At 36.5% G+C, this 20596-nt stretch overlaps 1 protein-coding gene across 1 annotated transcript in view; it reads left to right on the forward strand.

Annotated features, from left to right (window-relative positions):
* Positions 1 to 14722, forward strand: part of LOC118767296 — a 69219-nt gene extending 54497 nt beyond the window's left edge. The window contains exons 2-3 of the mRNA XM_036511648.1: positions 6141 to 6295; positions 14665 to 14722. Coding sequence (XP_036367541.1) covers positions 6141 to 6295; positions 14665 to 14695 — 186 coding nt within the window. The 3' untranslated portion in view covers positions 14696 to 14722. The remainder of the gene's footprint in view (positions 1 to 6140; positions 6296 to 14664) is intronic.
* Positions 14723 to 20596: the final 5874 nt, after the last annotated feature.

Below are 20596 nucleotides of genomic sequence, written 5' to 3' on the forward strand. Positions count from 1 at the left end.
TAGCGATTCTTGTAGCTCTCTGTCTTGACAACAATAATAATAACTATGATAATAATAATAATAATAATAATAATAATAATAATAATAATAATAATAATGATAATGATAATAATAATAATAATGATAATAATAATAATAATAATAATGATAATATAATAATGATAATAATAATAATAATAATAATAAATAATAATAATAATAATGATAATAATAATAATGATTAATACATTTTTAAGGATTTTAAGGAATAATAATAATAATAATAATAATAATAATAATAATAATAATAATAATAATAATAATGGTGATGATAATAATAATTTAGTAGCCACAAGGACAAAGTACAAAACAAACGGCGATTAACAAGTTTAAAAAATAAAACAATAACAATTAACAATAATCAATGAAATTCCTCCTTTGAGGCGAGCGCCACCTAAGCGTGACTAATGAACCTAAGAGATTCCAGGTTTTCCTACTCAACAGATGCACCGTAATAAGTGATCTCTCCTCCGCAATTTTAAGCGCATAGGCGCATACTTAGAGCAGGACCATTTACTCGGCTCCTTCTTTCTACTTTCATCCACACTTCGAAAAATTTACAGAGACAATGTTCCTACCTTTCCGCAATCATTTTTCTTTCCAAATGAAAACTGTCTTCAGCCCTTTCATTCGCGCACACCATACTCCTCTTTCGCCATAGCCACGAGAGCGAGAGAGAAAAAGAGAGATAGAGATAGATAGATAGATAGATAGATAGAGAGAGAGAGAGAGAGAGAGAGAGAGAGAGAGAGAGAGAGAAATGCTTGTCCTTTCAAGTTAGAGAAGGGCGATGGGGGTTCTCTTCACAATCTAGAAAGCTGAATTCGACCAAAACACAACATAACTCCACCTATCACTGTACGAGTGCATGTGGAACGGTTTCGTCGTTGACAATGTTCCTTGGCAGCACCGACAGGTCAGAGATTACTGAATTTTAAACTTCCTCTCCGGCCCAAAAGTCCTCCAGAAAAGAGAAGCCAGTTGATTTCCATTGACACCCAAAGCTTCATCGAGAACGTCGTCTCTCTTACCCGCCACTAATCGCCTGTAGAACGTTATGGTGGGACAGCCACCTATAGCGTTGCCCGACTAGCAGAATGGAAAGTTTTCGTTGGTTCATTGTTTGTGGAGATTAATTATTGTTTATTTTTCTTCATAGATAATTTTATTAAGCTTAGATAACGTTTAGATGTAGACGTTTAGATTTTGGGAGTTTTTGTGGCATAATATAATATATATTACAGGCATCACATCGATTGAAATTGCATTTTATATCAGATAGCAGCTGAATTTACCGAAATATAATTTTGTATTTCTTTATAAGAATCTAAAATAATAAAAATAAACTTACGGTGATATTTTTCATAAATGTCAATAATGGAAATAGAAAGGAAAAGATATAAAGCTGTTAAACATTTCTTTTCACTTCATACAATATTTATAATCAACGAAACTTAATCGCACTTGATATTTCAGGCGATTTAAATCTAATGAATAGCAACGTTACATTAAGATACACAAATCTTCAGATCTACAGACAGTAGTTAAAATGATGCTTTGGAAATATCAAGTGGTTTATTACAATCAAAGGCAATTTTCTTTGTAGTTCTTCGTAAGATATGAACCTCTAGTATCACAAACATATCCTCCAGATCAAGGACAATTGTCAGTACTAAGATATTCAGAACTTTGGAAAACATCACAGCTATCTAGTTGAGTGTGGGCTGAACCGAAGCTGTGAACAACCCCTAGTCGTCGAGAAGAAGCACGTAAGTAGTTGTATGTAGGAAAACAAGGCGTTGGTCATTGCCATTATATCTAAATCAAGCAACCTGAGTATAATAAGAAATGAACCTGATTCTATGTTCATTCCGAGTACATTCCCACTTTACCTAAGACCCACTTCTAGTGAATACAGTTATATAAGTAGCATTTAATATGCCCATGATGGGTGGAAGAAAAATTGATTTCCTTGGAAAGATACCAATGTAATGCAAAAATATGCCAAACACATAGACAACATGTTAACACAGCACGGTTACAAAGCTAAGGTAAAATGGAGTTCAGTATCCCATAAAATTCCTATAGTTTCTTTTTTTCATCAAAACGGAGCGCCAGTTTATTAAATAAAGTACTCACCAATTTCGTAGAAATCCCTAGTCACCTTAAATATTTATTTTTGGAAAATGAGATCAAGAACTAACCAAAATTTGTATGCAATGATCAAAAACAAAAATAGTACAATGGAATTACTGCGAAGTATTGTGTAGAATATATTGTATAAACCATCGTGGGTAAGGCCAAACTAGTGTGAAGTAAATGCAAGGTAAACCTAAAGAAAAGAAATATGTGAATTAATGTAGACTTACCTTATACTCAATATTTCGGGGTTATGACACCGTTTTCAAGAAATTGACGTCAATTTCTTGAAAATGGGGTCATAACCCCGAAATATTGAGTATAAGGTAAGTCTACATTAATTCACATATTTCTTTTCTTTAGGTTTACCTTGCATTTACTTCACACTAGTTTGGCCTTACCTACGATCTTCTATACAAAAACAGTAATTCTAATTTTGGTACAAGTTCATCAGTTATGAGGACAAGTCGATTATAACGACCACAGAAGATGAAAAAGATTAGTCGGATGCGAGCCCAAAATCCCATTAGAAGAAATCCCATTAGAAATATATTACCGTATTATTTTATCTTTCAATAAAGCTTGCAACTCTTATTGAAAATAGGTAATAGTAATAGAATATTATAGTGCTGACTCATTCCCTAACCATACGGGCATATAACATGACGGCCAAAACCCGGGATCTGTAGCGAGACACAAAACTTTATGTATAAAATGTACCTGATGAGACCCAGACAGCAAAATTGATGCAACACATGTTGAAAGGTATCCCACCCATAAGGGAGAGTAGTAGGATGGGTCGCAGCGACCTTTGTACAAAATAAAAAAATATAGATTAATACCAAATCCATCCTCTCGTTACTTAAGCAACCATATGTGAGTGCGTGTGCGTGTCTGTCTGTCTATCTATCTATCTATCTATCTATCTATCTATCTATCTATCTATCTATCTATCTATCTATCTATCTATCTATCTAAAGATCTATAGAAGGGAAATGTAATAGATAACTTTAGGCCCATCACTCTGCTTAATGCAGACTTGAAAATTTTGGCCAAGGTGCTAGCCAAGAGGTTGGCGCTTGTCATCGAGAAACTGGTCGACAAGGCGCAAACATGCGCCGTGCCAGGCCGGACCATCCATGACAACCTCCACCTGATGCGCTACATCATAGACAGGGTAGTTAACGAACCTGGCATGGGTGGGGCGCTGATCAATTTGGATCAATCGAAAGCTTTCGATAGGGTAGACCATCGATACTTGGAGGCGGTCCTCAGAGCGGCTGGCTTCGGTCCCGTCTTCCGCGGCTGGATAGCCGCTTTGTACAGAGGCATCCGTTCGGTAATTCGCGTGAATGGACATCTATCGAGACCCTTCGACATGGCACGTTCGGTCCGTCAGGGATGCCCCCTCTCGTCGCTTCTATACGTATTGACTCTCGAGCCATTATTGCGGAAGCTGGCAACTTTGAGGGGCGTCCCGCGAGAACTGGGATGCGGGACGAGCGTGTCTGCATACGCGGACGACGTCATCGTCATAGTGTCTAGCCACGAGCACATCGAGCAGGTCGGCGAGACACTGAAAAACTACGAAGCGGTGACAGGAGCGAAAATCAACCGGGAAAAGTCAGTGGGCTTGCGACTAGGCACCTGGAGAAGCAAGCCCATGCCGTCCACCAGCGCCTCCGTCGTGGGACGCTGGACCGACGGCCCGGTTGAGTTGCTCGGGGTCTGGTTTTGTCCGGACCTCCAAGTGGAGAAGAACTGAAATGAGATAACGAGTAGGGTGGTCACTCTCGCCCGGCAATGGGCCGAGAGGAAACTGTCCCTAAAAGGTCGGGCGGAGGTGGCGAACACGTACATCGCGTCCGTCATCTACTACCGTCTGACCGTCGAACCTTGTCCCGACCCTACCATCACCAAACTACAACGCATTCTCTTTCGCTTCTTGTGGAAAGGATGCGTTCCGATGGTCAGGCGATCCATTTGCTGTCAACACCCGTTAAAAGGAGGGCTGGGCATGCCGTGGTTGATGATGCGCAGACACGCGCTGAGACTGCGACATCTCTGGCTCTATGTAGACGACGGTGAACAGGGTGTGGTTTGCCGTGTGTGAGGCACGCTTTCCCGCAGCTCGTCTCCATGACCGAACTGCAGTCGTGGATCAAAAAGAGGCCGAGGAAGGGCGAATGGCACCGCGAGTGTCGCGTTGCTCTCAAGCAACTCTGCCGTCCTGGGTCGACTTTGAGTGACTTCAACACAACCAAAGCATTCTATAGGGGAATAGTGGAGGGGAGGTACGACGACGAGCTCGGGTCGAACCTGGACGTCGACGAGGAGTACCTGACCCGCCTGTTCAGGACGACTTTCGGGCCAGGGCCCATGGACAACTTCCAGAGATCCCTGGCCTGGCAGTGTTACCGAGAAGCGCTCCCCGTTCGGGATAAGCTCTACAGACACGGCTCGAGAAACACGGGGCCGACCTGCCCGAGATGCGGTCAGAGCGACGAAACCGTTCTGCACGCACTCGTGCAGTGTCCAACAATTTCCGACCTGTGGGCTTGTGTCGAACAACTGCTGTCACGTGTGGGACGAGTCGGTTTATCAGCTGAGTCTATCGTCAATATTGTCACGCCTCCTTCCTTCAAACGGGAAGGAAGAGCTATTTTCATCATCCTTGTGGCTATGGCGAAAGAATGTATCTGGTGGACGCGTCTGAAAGGATTGGAGACAAACACTTTCCTCTCTGGTCAATCTCTCATCAACTTCTTCAAGTACCACTTGAAAAGGAAAGTGAGAGTAGAGAGGCAAGTTTTGTCTAGCGAATGTTTTAAAAAAAAATGGGTGAATGTAGCAAGGATGGCACGTATGAATGACGAAGCCACCTTGAGCATAATCCTATGAACCCAGAAATTGAAAACAGATGGTTACCCACTTGCAAACAAATGTGGTAACATATAACAATATTGACCAAGGTTACCGTGGTCTTTTTCGTAGGCTTTTCTTCCCACGGATAAACCTTACTTGCTTTCCCCTTTACACCATATATCATAACACTGTGATACACGATCCCTATTGATCGTTCTTTTTTTCCTCTTCCCCTTTTTTCCCCCTTTTTTCTTCTTTTTTCATTTCTCTTTCCTTTTGTTCCTTTTCCTTTCCTTTTTTTCTTTTTTCTTTTATTCTTTTTATTTTTTATTCTTTTTTTTCCTTTTTTTATTTTTTTTCTTCTTTTCTTCCCTTTTACGATCCCTCTTGATCGAAAACCTACGCCACCCCCATTTTTTCATCCCCCAAAAGAAAAGCTCTACCTTGTAACTTGTCCCATCTGTGTGCAGCCCTGTGTGACCAATAAAGAAACTTATCTATCTATCTATCTGTCTGTCTGTCTGTTGTCTATCTGCCTATCTATCTATCTATCTATCTATCTATCTATCTATCTATCTATCTATCTATCTATCTATCTATCTATCTAACTATCTATCTATCTATCTATCTATCTATCTATCTATGTATCTATCTATAAGGATGATTTTAGAGAAGTCTATTATCTTGAAAACATATCATCACCATGTCTGCTGTGAAGATTACAAATCATCCCTATGTCTATGAAGATTGCTTTCACTCTTCCTCCTGTAAGTTCCAGAATCCCTGGAAAATGGTATCAATACTGCCATTCCTTCTCTGATAAAGCTGTTGCAACAACGACAACGAGAACAAAAACAACAACAATATGATTTAAAAAAAATTATGGTGACAGGTCGTACTGCAGCACAAACTGTGTTCCAACGATTTATTCCTCAAAGCGCCATCTACCTTCAGTGCATACATTATGAATAATAGTTATCGAGAATAAAGGAGTACTTCATATCAACTTGAATATTGACAGGTAACGATATCGTTTAGAAATTGTCCATATTTTCTTTTCTTAAGCATTTTCATATCACATATTTCCCATTTACAAGGTCACGACGTTGTTCAATGTACGTGACATTGAACTGCTGAACTGCCTGAGATACTATCGATTGAAGCAAGAAGAACTTAAAAGCTGTCAGAAAAGCCAACAATTGATATTCATGATCAGATTTCTTCAAAAGATACTAAGCTATTGTTTGGCCAAGTAAGCATGTTTTAAAAGTTCATTTAACAAATATTGTATACGTATAGCGAATCGCATGTGTACTTTTAATGAATCTTTCTCAGAGTTGTCATTGATTTGTGGATAGAATTGTCTTCAGCTATGCTTCTAGATTACAACTGTTATATATATTCAGAATTCTTTTCCATTGGTATTCACTTACTGTAGTGGCAAAGGAAGATACATGTAAATATGTTGACATCTATCTTTTTCTTTCACATATATTGCTGAATTTGAAAAGAAGCTAATGTGCCGCCAGGTACTTCTATATACGGACTTAAGATACCAAAGATAAAACGTTAGTAATTAATCTGACTAAAATGCGTCCATGGAAACAAATAGGAAAAAAATTCCCTTGGATATAGTTTTTCTACGAAATTTATATACGTTCCATGATTTATTATTCTCAGTGTAGGAAATGAATATTATTTCATAGAAGGGCGAATGAAGTTACATTATATTGCCTTCTGCGACGCAAGAAATATCAGAATTCTAATTTACGAAAGCAGTAGGTATTACAACATCCAAGTGAAGTTCTAAATAATGACATACAACATTTGAAATAACGTCTATTGCAATAGACACATGTCTGTGGGCTAATTTTAATGGAACTGGGTTTCAGTTTTTGCTAAACTCTTTACATAAGAAGCTTTAAAATGCATAGTTAAATTAGATGCTCTGGAATTGTTCAATAGCTTAGTCGGATGACAAAGAATTACATCGATCATGATCCTTTTCTGTTGCTTCTTGATTGAAAAGAAAAGAGGATACGGAATAAGGATTCGATTTTCATCCCCTTGTGCTATGGGCTCAGTACGCTACCATTGTCTCTCTCTACAGCTTATTTTTTTTGTGAATAATTAGGTCTAAGTAAAGCCCAGCGGTAGCATATACTAAAAATAGACTATAAGGCATACATTATATTTTTAAACTATTCGAGTAGGATAATCCCCACTATTGTAACTTGATTTTAAGTTTATAAACGTTACAGAGAATACATGTCTTTGATTACAGAAGTATCACGAATTAAAACTGTGTGTTTCTGAACCATGTTTAATCTAATAATATTGCATCAATCTATTTATTTAAATAATTGTCATTGTGAAGATTACTCTAAGTAGTTATAATCATTATCGTCTTTGTGATTATTATCATCAATTATATTCATTATCGTCGTTGTGTTCCTCCCCATCTCCTCCTCCTCCTCCTCCTCATCATCATCATTATCACCATCATCATCATCAATCATCATCATCATCATCATCGTTATCACCATCATCGTCGTCGTTGTCACGTTAAAATATTCAGATATTTGGTTCAAGGAATATATCGAGTACATATATCTAATCCCCGCTAGATCACAATTAAAAATAATCTGAAGGTGATAGACTGATAAAAGCTGATGAAGAATGAATCTATAAAGATTATTGGAAGTGATATCTGTATACAATTATATTAACAATTCCAATACTTTACGTGTACAAATTTCTTGAGTATGATATATTGAACATATCTGAAATAGAACGATGAAAATGATCAGGCTGTTATGTGGACATATATTTCTTTCATCGCTGCTGAAAGTAAAAGATGTTCAACTTCGTGATGAGGTTTTATTTTAAAGAAGGGATTAAGCATCTATTACTCTATATAGCATCTTATGCAAGTGAAATTCAACGTTGGAAATTAATTAAAAATCCTTCAGTTTTAGCATTTAGGAGTTGTGTCTATCTTACATTAAATATTGTCTTTAGCGATATACATATATGTATCCATTTCTTAAAGAGACCACATATCTGTTTGACAATAGACATAGAAAAAAATCCAGACTAGAATATATCTATGTCTTTATTACCCACAAGGGGATAAACATAGAGGGACGATACAAGGACACACAAACATATAAGTGGGGACAAAAAAAAAAACAATGGGAAATATGAAAAATGAATAATGAAATGGAACGAAGCCACTCGACCTCACATCCGAGCGACTTCATTTACACTTTTTATACATACTTAAAATAAAGGTCATTAAAGTTCACTGTAGGTGGCAACTTACTTGAGTCCGTTATAAAGTTTATGTCAACAATTTCTGTCCCAAACTTTCTAATCAGCCTGATCCTCTCCTCCTTGTTCATCAGGACGCATTCGAAGTTTTCAGGCAAATCCTCCTCTCCTTTCACGACTACCAACACAAGTACGCTTTTTATCTTTTTTAAATCGTTCTTCAGTTTTCTGTTTACCTGTGTGGTACACTAACGCATTACACACTTTGGGGCATCTGTATCTCTGTGATTGTGACTGTGTCAGGAGGGGCAGGGTGAGGGTTGGTGACTGTAGGGGGAATTTAAATATATTGAAATGAATAGAATGGGCTAAATGGGAGAATCTGGTGCCCGCATACGGTCGCAGTCAAATGGTTGTTGTGGCGAGTGTATTGACACACCTAGTCTAACTCATATAAAGAGTAGTCGTCGGTGAGAGCGTTTGGTAGTTTCGAGAAGTAGGTTAGGCCCATAACTCCGTTAAATACAGAGTTAATGATTTTGGTCAAGGTGCTAGCAGAGAGGTTGGTGAGGGTCGAAGGCAATCTTGTCGGAGAGATGCAAACTTGCGCCATTCCCGGTAGGTCGATACACGACAATACACGGAGAGAGAGAGAGAGTCGTCGTGTGAACGGATTGATTAAACCACCGCAGGTAGTATTATCTATTTGTATTGTCCTTGGTGATGTTGATGATGCTGTTGTTGACTACGGCTCAGACCCAACTTAGAAGACGTTTAATGAGATGCATTCTAATCATAACTACCTTACCTTTTATGCGCATCTGGGCACAACTCTAATGCACCTTTCGTTGTTTAAGATGATCTGGTTTTATTTAGGGAGATTTTACATTGCCTTCTAATCGGTCAAGCGGTCACATAAAGGCATTGTCATTGTCATATGTATATTCTACATATCATGGTTTCTACTATAGGCACAAGGCCTGAAACTTTAGGGGAGGAGCTAGTCGATTATATCGACCCCAGTGCGTAAAAGGTACATAATTTATCAACCCGTAAAGAATGAAAGACAAAGTCGATCTCGGCGAAGTTTGAACTCAGAAGGTAAAGAAGGACGAAATGCCGCTAAACATTTCGCCGGGTGCTAACGATTCGGCCAGCTTGCTGCGTTACCTTTCACAAATAATACGCTAGAGTTGTATTAGTATTTCATTTTCATTAACAATTCTAATCCTGCCTATATTAAGTTTATATTTCATCATTCCGGTGTTGATAAAATAAGTATTAAGCATTACTGTGGATCGTTTTTAAATTGTTTCCCTTCTCCCTAATTCCAATAACAATTCCGATCATATGTTTTATTGGTTAATTTATCTCAAGTGCTGTAATAATTTCTGTAATAAAACACTTCCATTCTCGATATACTTTTCTTTTGCATGACATTTGCAACTACCTGGGTATGTCTTTGTTTCCTCTTTGGCTGTTGTAGCTGACTACATGTATTGCGTATATAAATCCTCACATGGTGTAGATAGACAGATGATAAATAAAGAAGTTTAACATTCACACTAAGGAAGAAAACTTAATTTCGCCTCGAATTAAAAAAAAATTACTATACAATAGTAGCCGTACAGTTATGAATAATTTTCTGAAATATCAAAATAATCATGATAATGTTAAGTTCATTATTTACGAAATCCAAGAATAAAATGTAATAAAAAACATGACCTAAGCCATTCATTATTTAAATAGATCGATTTTGGAGATTTGTGTATTCTAGTGTAAAACTTATTCATACGTAAAACGTCTGAAATATCAAATAAAGTTTTGTTGATAACAAACAATATAAGGTTTAAAAAAACATTAATATTTTTGCATAGATTTTCCTTTCTGAACTTTGTGATTGTTTTTATCATTGGCATTTAAGTTGGCGGTTAGTTGGCAAAATTGTTAGAACATCGAGAAAAAGCAATACCGTCTGCAATTGTTTTGAGCTCAGTCCGAAAATCATCGCACGGGGGTCAATTGGAACAAAGTACCAGTCAAGTACCGAGATGGATGTTATCAACTAATTTCTCAGAATACTGGCATTGTGCCTAAATACAGACCATTATTGAATTTTAAGAAAAATACCGCAGGGCAATTTATTTTCATTGTCTTTTATATTACTATTCTTAAAAGGGATGCGCAAACAAAATTTGATATATCTCGCTGCAATCTGATATAGCGTGTAACATATTCAAGTCGATGTGGCGCCTGCAACCTAGTTAGCAAATTTGTTTGCACTTTTAGATTTCAAATTCTGTATTCACGTGGATAGCACGTGTGGGGTTGCTGTTGTAAAGTTATAAAAGCTATGTAATGCAGTAACATTTATCGAACGAATTATTGAAATTTTGTGTATTGTCTAAGGACGGCAGAGACGATACTATACAAAAGTGAGTGCTAAACGAATTATTACAGGATAAGGTCTTATATTTCTTGGCTTTGATTTTGAAATTCTGATGCAATCAATGAAATAAATCCCAGTAGTATACTTGATTTAATGTAACCAAAATTAACGCTCACTGACTTTTGAGTTGGCGTTTAGTCAAGAAAAATCTATAGTGTTTGTAGCATAGAGTAGGAAAATCTAAGGCGGGAAACTGTAGTGTTAAGACAATTTACGTTGACGCAATTAAAAATGAGTGATGTAGAGATTTAGGCCTGACAGTCAACTACACAGTGTATAATTTTTGTTTTAAATAAATAGATATGTGACATTGTTGGTGTAAGGGACGAAGTTTGCTCGAAAAGTGATATAGTACTAATTTGCGATGTAATTTCAATTCTGTCATGAGCTCTTTGTATTCTCTGTGCCGTTGAAACTTCCATAAATATCACAGCATCCAAATAAATATGACAGAGTTTTTATATATTGCACATTAAATGAAGAAATAATGCATCGTAACATGTTTTGAGTAGCATTGTAACATGTTTTCAGTGGCGGCATTCTTTGTATGCCATGCGGTTAGAATAGGCGAAAACCCAAAGAATCAGGAACCGACATACAACAGATGCATATTTTATCGAAATCGAAAAGATTATGTGCAAAGCTGAAACAAAGCTGATTTGAAATCAGAAAGTACACTGATGATACTGAACAGAACTGGACATTATTTACACAAGCATTCTACCGTTGCTTCTAAGTAAATCATGAAATTCCATGGGGATTAGAAAAGAGATTTCATTCTTTACGCATATTGCTTTTCTGCTTTTGACTATCGATTAATTGAGTAACAAGAATAATCTGTTCTCGTTTTCAGTTGATTATTTCCTTCTTTCCGCTAAGAGAAAAGGTTTGTATCTCCAAAAATAATTACGTAATAGCATAGGAGGTCACATATCCGTGTAATGTCGAAGCTGAAGCTTATGCAATATGTTTATAGAATACGGTATTATCCAATATAAACACTTATAAACGCGTATTCACATTCCTGGAAATCAAATACTTTAAGATTAAGTTGATACCTAGTGAATACCTAATAAAAAAAGTATTTGAGAAGTGGGATTTGTAGGTCCTAGTATCAGATTAATTACAATAAGTCAAGAATTTATCTTGTAAAATATTTACTACTAGCAGTATCGCCCGGCATTGCTCGGGTTTGTAAGGGAAATAACTATATAAGCATTTTAGAGAGTTACTTCCCTTATATAAACCGAGCAAAAATGCATTAAAAATGCGAAAATATGATAGTAATTTTTTTTTTATAATCGTAGACTCATCGTAAACGCGCGCTAATACCCAGAAGGGCTTGATATGAATCACGACTATAAGATACCCGCTTTTGGTTAAACTGCACCGCAAAATGTGGGAGTAGTTAGGAATCTAAATCGGAGGGGACAGACTCTCACACACACAACTTCAGTTTTATATATAAAGATAACACACTTTGTTTTTGGAGTTTAGATTCATGCCACAGGACATTCTTACCACGCACACACATCACACATACCACACACACACATCACACATACAACACACACACAAACACATGAGTGTGTGTGTGATTAAACATTAGTAGCCGATGAGAATACATCGTAGCTCATCGCTCCGGCATTTGAAACACTGAGTACTATAATGACAACTTACAGATTGTCTTAAACTATACATATACATACATATGCACATATAATATAATAATAATAATAATAATAATAATAATAATAATAATAATAATAATAATAATAATAATAATAATAAGACGGGCTACAGCAAATATTCTGCTCAATACCACAGATTTGCTTGTCAGTTGTTTGACCTTAACCAGTTGAGCATGTCCCTTAGTGGCTGACGATATGTGCATCTCTGATCACGAGCAGAAGTAGTGGGGAGCATCATAGCCATGTGTTGAGAGGAATTCTCTGGGGTTTGAATAATTCACCTCTGGAAACATGGGTGGTTCTTTCAACATCCTTAAACAACCCTTATTCAGGGACCTTTTGAGCGGGATGGGCTACTCAACCTGAAGAAAACTTTAACTGGGCCCCACCTGCAAGGTCATGTGCTGTTTATCTTGATATGAGATCACCATGTCGCGCACATATGGTTGTGATGCATGTACCTGGTGTACCCTTATCAGACGGGTAGTCATGATGGGTATATTAGGCTTCGTATATTTTACCCCAGTGTCACTTTGATGGCATGCACTGCTCTCTCACTCAATAATAATAATAAAAACAAGTGATATGTTTGGGTGAGTGTGTACGTATGCAGACGTTATGAACGCAGGATGTTTATGTATATGTATTGTGCGAATATGGTTGCGTGTATATTTTTATCTTTTGTTTTCTTTTTCTACCTATTAGAGTAATTTCCCTTTATTCAACGGTTTTTCATTAACGGTTTGCCATTACTAGCACTTCACTCCGACATTCATAACACCGAGTACTATAATGACAACTTAGTGTTTGTTCTAAATTATAACACACACACACGTATATATATATATATACATATATATATATATATATATGAACACACACAATATATAAATATTAATGCATACATAGGCGCGCGCACGTGTGTATCTGTATGCAATGATTAACGTATGTGTATCTTTGGAAAAAGAGAAGCTGCAGTTTTTTCCTGAAAGAAAAATCCCTTTATACACTCAATCTATTTGTCTTTCATTATACTTACCATGTACATATATCCTTGATACAAGCATTTTATCTATCGATTACTTTAGTGTCTACTTTACTGTTTCACAGTTTTGTTTGAAAACAGTTCTTTATTTTGTTTTTATCACAGATATGTATTCAAGTTGCCAGCTTTACAAGTCGATCCACAATAACATATATTTCATCTTCTTATCCTAACGCTGCCTTTATTATTCCATATCTTATATATTTTCTCAGTCTGTTCAGCACCTTATTCATTGAAAACATCGTTTCATTTATCTAGGAAAGATGTGCTTTGCTCAAATCTTATTATATGCATATGTCCCATGTTTTACAAGCTTATACCTAAAATCCTATATCTAGTCTCCAGAAAATCATTGAAGCAACAATAGACGAAAAGACACATTAGATAATACTTTCCTATATCATACTACGCATGCAAAAAGGAAGGGATTACTATAGATACTACTCGTTTATAGATATACTAAATCAAAAAGGCTTTGAAGTTAAACAACAGTCAATCGATAGAAAATTTGCAAGCCAATCCCTTGAAGTACACAGAAGTCTCTTAAGGGAACACACTAGAACATGTCCGAAATACATTATAGTCATAGAAAGACAAGGAAACACTATCAAGACGTATTCAACATTACATGTTATTTATACAGCGCAAACTTAGGCATGCACACACACAGGCACACACACACACAGGCACACACACACACACACACACACACACACACACACACACACACACATACACACACACACAAACACGTCCACACACACGCACGCACGCACACACAATATACATGATCGTACTTTTATGTCTGTCACTGTCTGTGTGTCTGTCTATCTATCTATCTATCTATCTATCTATCTATCTATCTATCTATCTATCTATCTATCATCTATCTATCTATTTATCTGTCTGTCTGTCTATCTATCTATCTATCTATCTATCTATCTATCTATCTATCTATCTATCTATCTATCTATCTATCTATCTCTCTCTCTCTCTCTCTATCTATCTAACTATCTACCTATCTATCTATCTATTTCTGTGACTAGCACAGCGTTTTGCTGCAACGAGCCAGCTGTGCTAGTGCAGACAATAATTTGTAGGGAATGAATTTCGCATTAAACATCCATTTTATTTTATAAAATTTTATTATATATTTCCAATAGAAAACTCGCAAATGCAGTATTCATCAATTGAATGGTCAAACGGATACGGAAGTGCAAGGGTAGTAATTGCATTCCAGCTGGAATTGCTAATTCATGCTTTTAGTGCAGGGAATTTTACTACTGTAGTTCGCTGTGTGATTTCTGAAATAATTATATAAATAAAATGTTAAATTACAAACTATGGACGATACTCATAACTACTTCTATGAAACTGGTTTTCCTCTGTCTATTCTAACTTTAGTAAATATCTCGTTACATGTATAAGAAATTATAAATCATGTTCTCTATTTCTCTGTGTCTACGTATGCATCTGTGAATGTTCACACACACACACACACATCACACACACACACAATTAAGCCTTTCCAGTTCCTCTTTAGGCTCTTCTTTTTTCTTTTCTTTTATGTATGTATTTCTCTTCACTCTGATAGAAGCTCCATGTTCCAGATCTGATTTATTACCAAATATGGTATTTTTTTTAGAATTACAATGGCAATACCTATTTCTTTACTAACCACAAGGGGCTACACACCGAAGGAACAAACAAGGACAGACAAACGGATTAAGTCGATTATATCGTCCCCAGTGTGTAACTGGTACTTTTTTAATCGACCCCGAAAGGATGAAAGGCAAAGTCGACCTCGGCGGAACTTGAACTCAGAACGTAACGGCAGACGAATTACGGCTACGCATTTTGCTAACGTTTCTGCCAGCTCGCCTGACAATGGCAATACCATGTAACATTGGAAGCAGAAACAGCTGTTAGATGGGATGCAGTCTATTTGTATTAAAAAAATAATTGATGCATGTGAATTTCTCTATTTTTTGTTTACGTTATATATATAAATAAAGAGTGCATTAAATACAACAAAATGTACACGGAGGACAGACACAGAGGACCCTAATCCTTCCTCAGTTAACGGCCAAAAATGCTAATATCCAGTTTCGTTCCTTTAAAGATAAGACTGGAAACCTCCTGTATCAGCGACAACCGCAAGATTTGCGAGAATTAGAGCAAACAAAAGAATACAGGGTGGATGTACGAAAGAGTGGACGTACAAATATAATTTAAAACGATGAAACGAAGACAATAAATAAAAACTTTCGGTCAAACACGAGAGTAATTGGTAACGCCTAGAAGAATTCCTCAAATGGATATAAAAAACGATTTAGTAAGAGAGAAGATAAAGCTGACCAGTCCGCAAGGCGTCCGGTGGCGAAAAGGCAGAGAAGAGAAAATCAGTTACAGATCATATGTGGGCAGCAGATAGAAGGGAATGAGGATGAAGGAGAGAGAGAGAGAGAGAGAGAGAGAGGCACAGAGAGAGAGAGAGTGGCAGGAAGGGAGAAAGTCTACAATTAAGTGTGAGAAGACGAGAGAGAGAGAGAGAGAGGGAAAGAGGAAGTAGAGATGCTAGAAAAGGAATATTAGGACGAGAGAGAAAGAAATAAAGAACGATAGAGTCGCAAAAAATTATACAAACTTACTGATACCAAAAGTCGGGATACGTGGCTTTCAGTTAATCCATAAATGAAAAATGCATTAAATACTGCAAAACGTGCACATAGAACAGATACAGAAGGACCCCAATCCTTCCTCAATTATTGCTCAAAAATACAAACACCTAGTTTCGTGCCTTTAACGATACGACTGGAAACTTCGTATATCGGCGGTAGCATATATAGATAAGTGAATAGACCTACAACTTTTACTTGTACATATATACATCGAAGCGTGTGCTCATAAATACACTCCTACTTACATACACACACACACACACACACACATATACATATATCTCTATCTCCAATCTTGCTTGCAGACGCTCACACGATCATTCCCATATATGTACATATATATGTAATCCCTCGCTATATCGCGGTTCACCTATCACGCACTCAGTACATCGCGATTCATCAATCGCAGATTTTTCTGACTAATATATGTATATATATATATATATATATATATATATTCACTGACATACATATTTATGTGTGCTGCGTTTGTGTTCTTGCTTGTTAATTTACATACACGTTTGTATCGATTAGACAGCAATTATTTACTTACATTAACATGTAAGTGTAACGTTAGAATCAACTGTGCTAATGTACCGCATCGAATGCATACGTAAACAGTCTCGATATCCTATTTTTGCCGTTGACAACAGAGATGATAGACAACAACCTCGTTAGGCAATCATTAAGTATCACAAGAGGAAATTTATCCTGAAGACATTAGTAGTCATCATCAAGCCCAAATGGATTTTGTTCATGGAAACATATTTCGCTTCCTTCTTGACACGGCTTAATCTTATGTGACAAATGAAGTGACAATTCTATGTGTATGTATGTTACTATGCAAGTCTGTATGTGTGCAAATGTACGCGTATCTGTATGCCTGTGTGTGTATGTTTGTATCTCTGCGTGTATGTCTTCCTAGATGTCTGCGGATCTAGTTACGCATAATGTAGATGTAAATAGAACCATCTCTCAACACGTCTTCTCTACCACCTGACCGGTGTCTGGCGAAGGTGGTGCTTTTCTTTTCCCCCTTGCCTTTGATCAGACTGGTCATATTAGTCTGGGCTCCTGCTACTTCCTCTAGGACTTACCCCATTTCATCTTTGCGCAACCCCACTTAGTTCGTTCTATAGCTGCAAAGCTCTTTCTCTTGTATTTGAGGCACTTTTCAGCTGTTGTTTATAGCCATAAGGCCTCGAGTTGTTATATATTCATAATTCTTTGTCGATTGTATGTATATAATGTCTTGTTTCTTTCTGTTTTAATATAAATTCGCTAGGCTCTTTCCAGTAGCTTAATAACAGCACTGGTACTCCCAAATCAAGGGGTCTCAACGGCAATGGCGCGAAACCTCTGTGATACTTTGTGTCATTGACCGGCGAGGAAAACTCAGCTGCGAATATTCCGTGTGTCTTGGTCTAAATTTCTGTTAGTTATCGTCTAGCTTCCCGTTTACTCGGCTCTCGTCTAACTTTTATATATATATATATATTATATATATATATATATATATATATAATATATATATATATATATATATATATATTCACTGACATACATATTTATGTGTGCTGCGTTTGTGTTCTTGCTTGTTAATTTACATACACGTTTGTATCGATTAGACAGCAATTATTACTTACATTAACATGTAAGTGTAACATTAGAATCAACTGTGCTAATGTACCGCATCGAATGCATACGTAAACAGTCTCGATATCCTATTTTTGCCGTTGACAACAGAGATGATAGACAACAACCTCGTTAGGCAATCATTAAGTATCACAAGAGGAAATTTATCCTGAAGACATTAGTAGTCATCATCAAGCCCAAATGGATTTTGTTCATGGAAACATATTTCGCTTCCTTTCTTGACACGGCTTAATCTTATGTGACAAATGAAGTGACAATTCTATGTGTATGTATGTTACTATGCAAGTCTGTATGTGTGCAAATGTACGCGTATCTGTATGCCTGTGTGTGTATGTTTGTATCTCTGCGTGTATGTCTTCCTAGATGTCTGCGGATCTAGTTACGCATAAATGTAGATGTAAATAGAACCATCTCTCAACACGTCTTCTCTACCACCTGACCGGTGTCTGGCGAAGGTGGTGCTTTTCTTTTCCCCCTTGCCTTTGATCAGACTGGTCATATTAGTCTGGGCTCCTGCTACTTCCTCTAGGACTTACCCCATTTCATCTTTGCGCAACCCCACTTAGTTCGTTCTATAGCTGCAAAGCTCTTTCTCTTGTATTTGAGGCACTTTTCAGCTGTTGTTTATAGCCATAAGGCCTCGAGTTGTTATATATTCATAATTCTTTGTCGATTGTATGTATATAATGTCTTGTTTCTTTCTGTTTTAATATAAATTCGCTAGGCTCTTTCCAGTAGCTTAATAACAGCACTGGTACCTCCCAAATCAAGGGGTCTCAACGGTAATGGCGCGAAACCTCTGTGATACTTTGTGTCATTGACCGGCGAGGAAAACTCAGCTGCGAATATTCCGTGTGTCTTGTCTAAATTTCTGTTAGTTATCGTCTAGCTTCCGTTTACTCGGCTCTCGTCTAACTTTATATATATATATATTATATATATATATATATATATTATATATATATATATATATATATATATATATATATATATATATATATCAGCATATCTATTCGTGTATCTATAGATACACCTTAAAAAATCTATCTATCTGTCTAACTGTCTACCTACCTAACTACCTACATGCCTAGTTAATGATTATGTATACTTTCTTTACTTGTTTCCTCTCATAATACCAATAAGTATATAAAACTAATAACATAAGGAAGAAACAAAAGCAAAAAGAATAATGCCAGTGCCCTAGCATGACCACAACCTTTGACCTACAACTCGTAAAGATGAAAGTGTAACATCCACAGCTATTTGCTTGATATATCTTTTACCGCATTACTTTATAGATCTTCATGGTATTATTTCATTATACTAAACATTTCAAGTGTGCCTGCAATTTAAACACACGTATGTGGAATAAAATAAACTTTCTCCACCACCTCTCTCGTGTTTTCTCTTTCGATTTTAAAACTGAGACCAATATTTCCGTTTCTGCCTTTGTGTTCCTATGTTCCTATTCCCTCTCTTGCTATTTCTCCATTAGAGTAATTACTCCCCTTACCGTAAACGCAGACAAAACCGACAGACCGCAGGAACAAGTAGGTAAATATAAATTAAACACTGTTTCGAGATTCTATTAATTTTTGAAAACGAAATGCATTTTAATAAACTTTATAATGATTCGATATGCGTGTAACATTTTTAGGAATGTCCTGTGTATGTATTTTTTTGTAACTAAAATTGCTTTCACTTTAAACACGCACACACACACACACACGCATATGCGCGTGTGTGTGTGTGTAAAGGAACTACGCACACAGACGATCTATAATGGATGCAAATAGAATTTCATATAAACATTTATAAACCTTTTTTGCCGAGAGACAATTGTTTCGGAAAACCTGACTACAGCTCGAAAGTTTAATTTTGTTAGAAATACATATTCGTATATATGTTTTTTTACCATTTTAGATAATTTTGCGAGTGGTGCCAACGAAAGTCTATCTTTTATAAAAGGAATCCATGAACGTTTTACAATATTATGTATTTGTTATTTGCTTATCAACATTGATTTCTTTAATATGATTCAGTTCAGTTCATGAATTTAATGCTATGAAAGTCCTCGTTTTTAATTTTTGTTTATTTGTTTTGACTTTTTCTTTTCTATCCCATTCAACGTCTCTCAATGTTACAATGGTAGCCAAATTAAACGTTCAGAGATCGATAACATAGTACTTATATGTTATATCTGTAGTAGCTACGTCTGTGTGTTGTTGGCTTGCTAAATAACTTATTGATCAGTTCCCCATCTCCTTATTGCTTTCTATCGTCTCTTCCTATGTTCTTTTCTGTTTGCTTTCTTTGTTAACCAACCTCATCTACTTCTAGTATCCACTCACTTCGCACAATTTGTCGATTCATTTCCCATTCTACTTTGTCCTGATTCATATCTTATATATTTTTATAGAGCAAATGTCTCCTTCTGAAGCTGTGGCAAACCAAACACCAACAACTTTCCTGTTCTCCTCTTCGCTATTATTTATTTATTTATTTAATTTCATTTTAAAATTTACGGCGCATTATTTTATTCAGTCTTTTGTTCTCCTTTTCATACTTTGCTTTCTTGGTTTGCTTTCTTCTGTATTTCTTTTTATTGTTTTATATTATTTCCTTCTTTACTGTCGCTATTTCTCATGCCTTTTCTATCATTCTTTCCCCTCTTTCTTATTTTATTCCTTTTCACTCTGTTATTACATTTTAGCATCTACGAAGCCAGCAACAACATTGAATGTCTAGACTATCTGCA

The sequence above is a fragment of the Octopus sinensis genome, linkage group LG2, assembly GCF_006345805.1.
Source record: "Octopus sinensis linkage group LG2, ASM634580v1, whole genome shotgun sequence".
Lineage (NCBI taxonomy): Eukaryota > Metazoa > Mollusca > Cephalopoda > Octopoda > Octopodidae > Octopus > Octopus sinensis.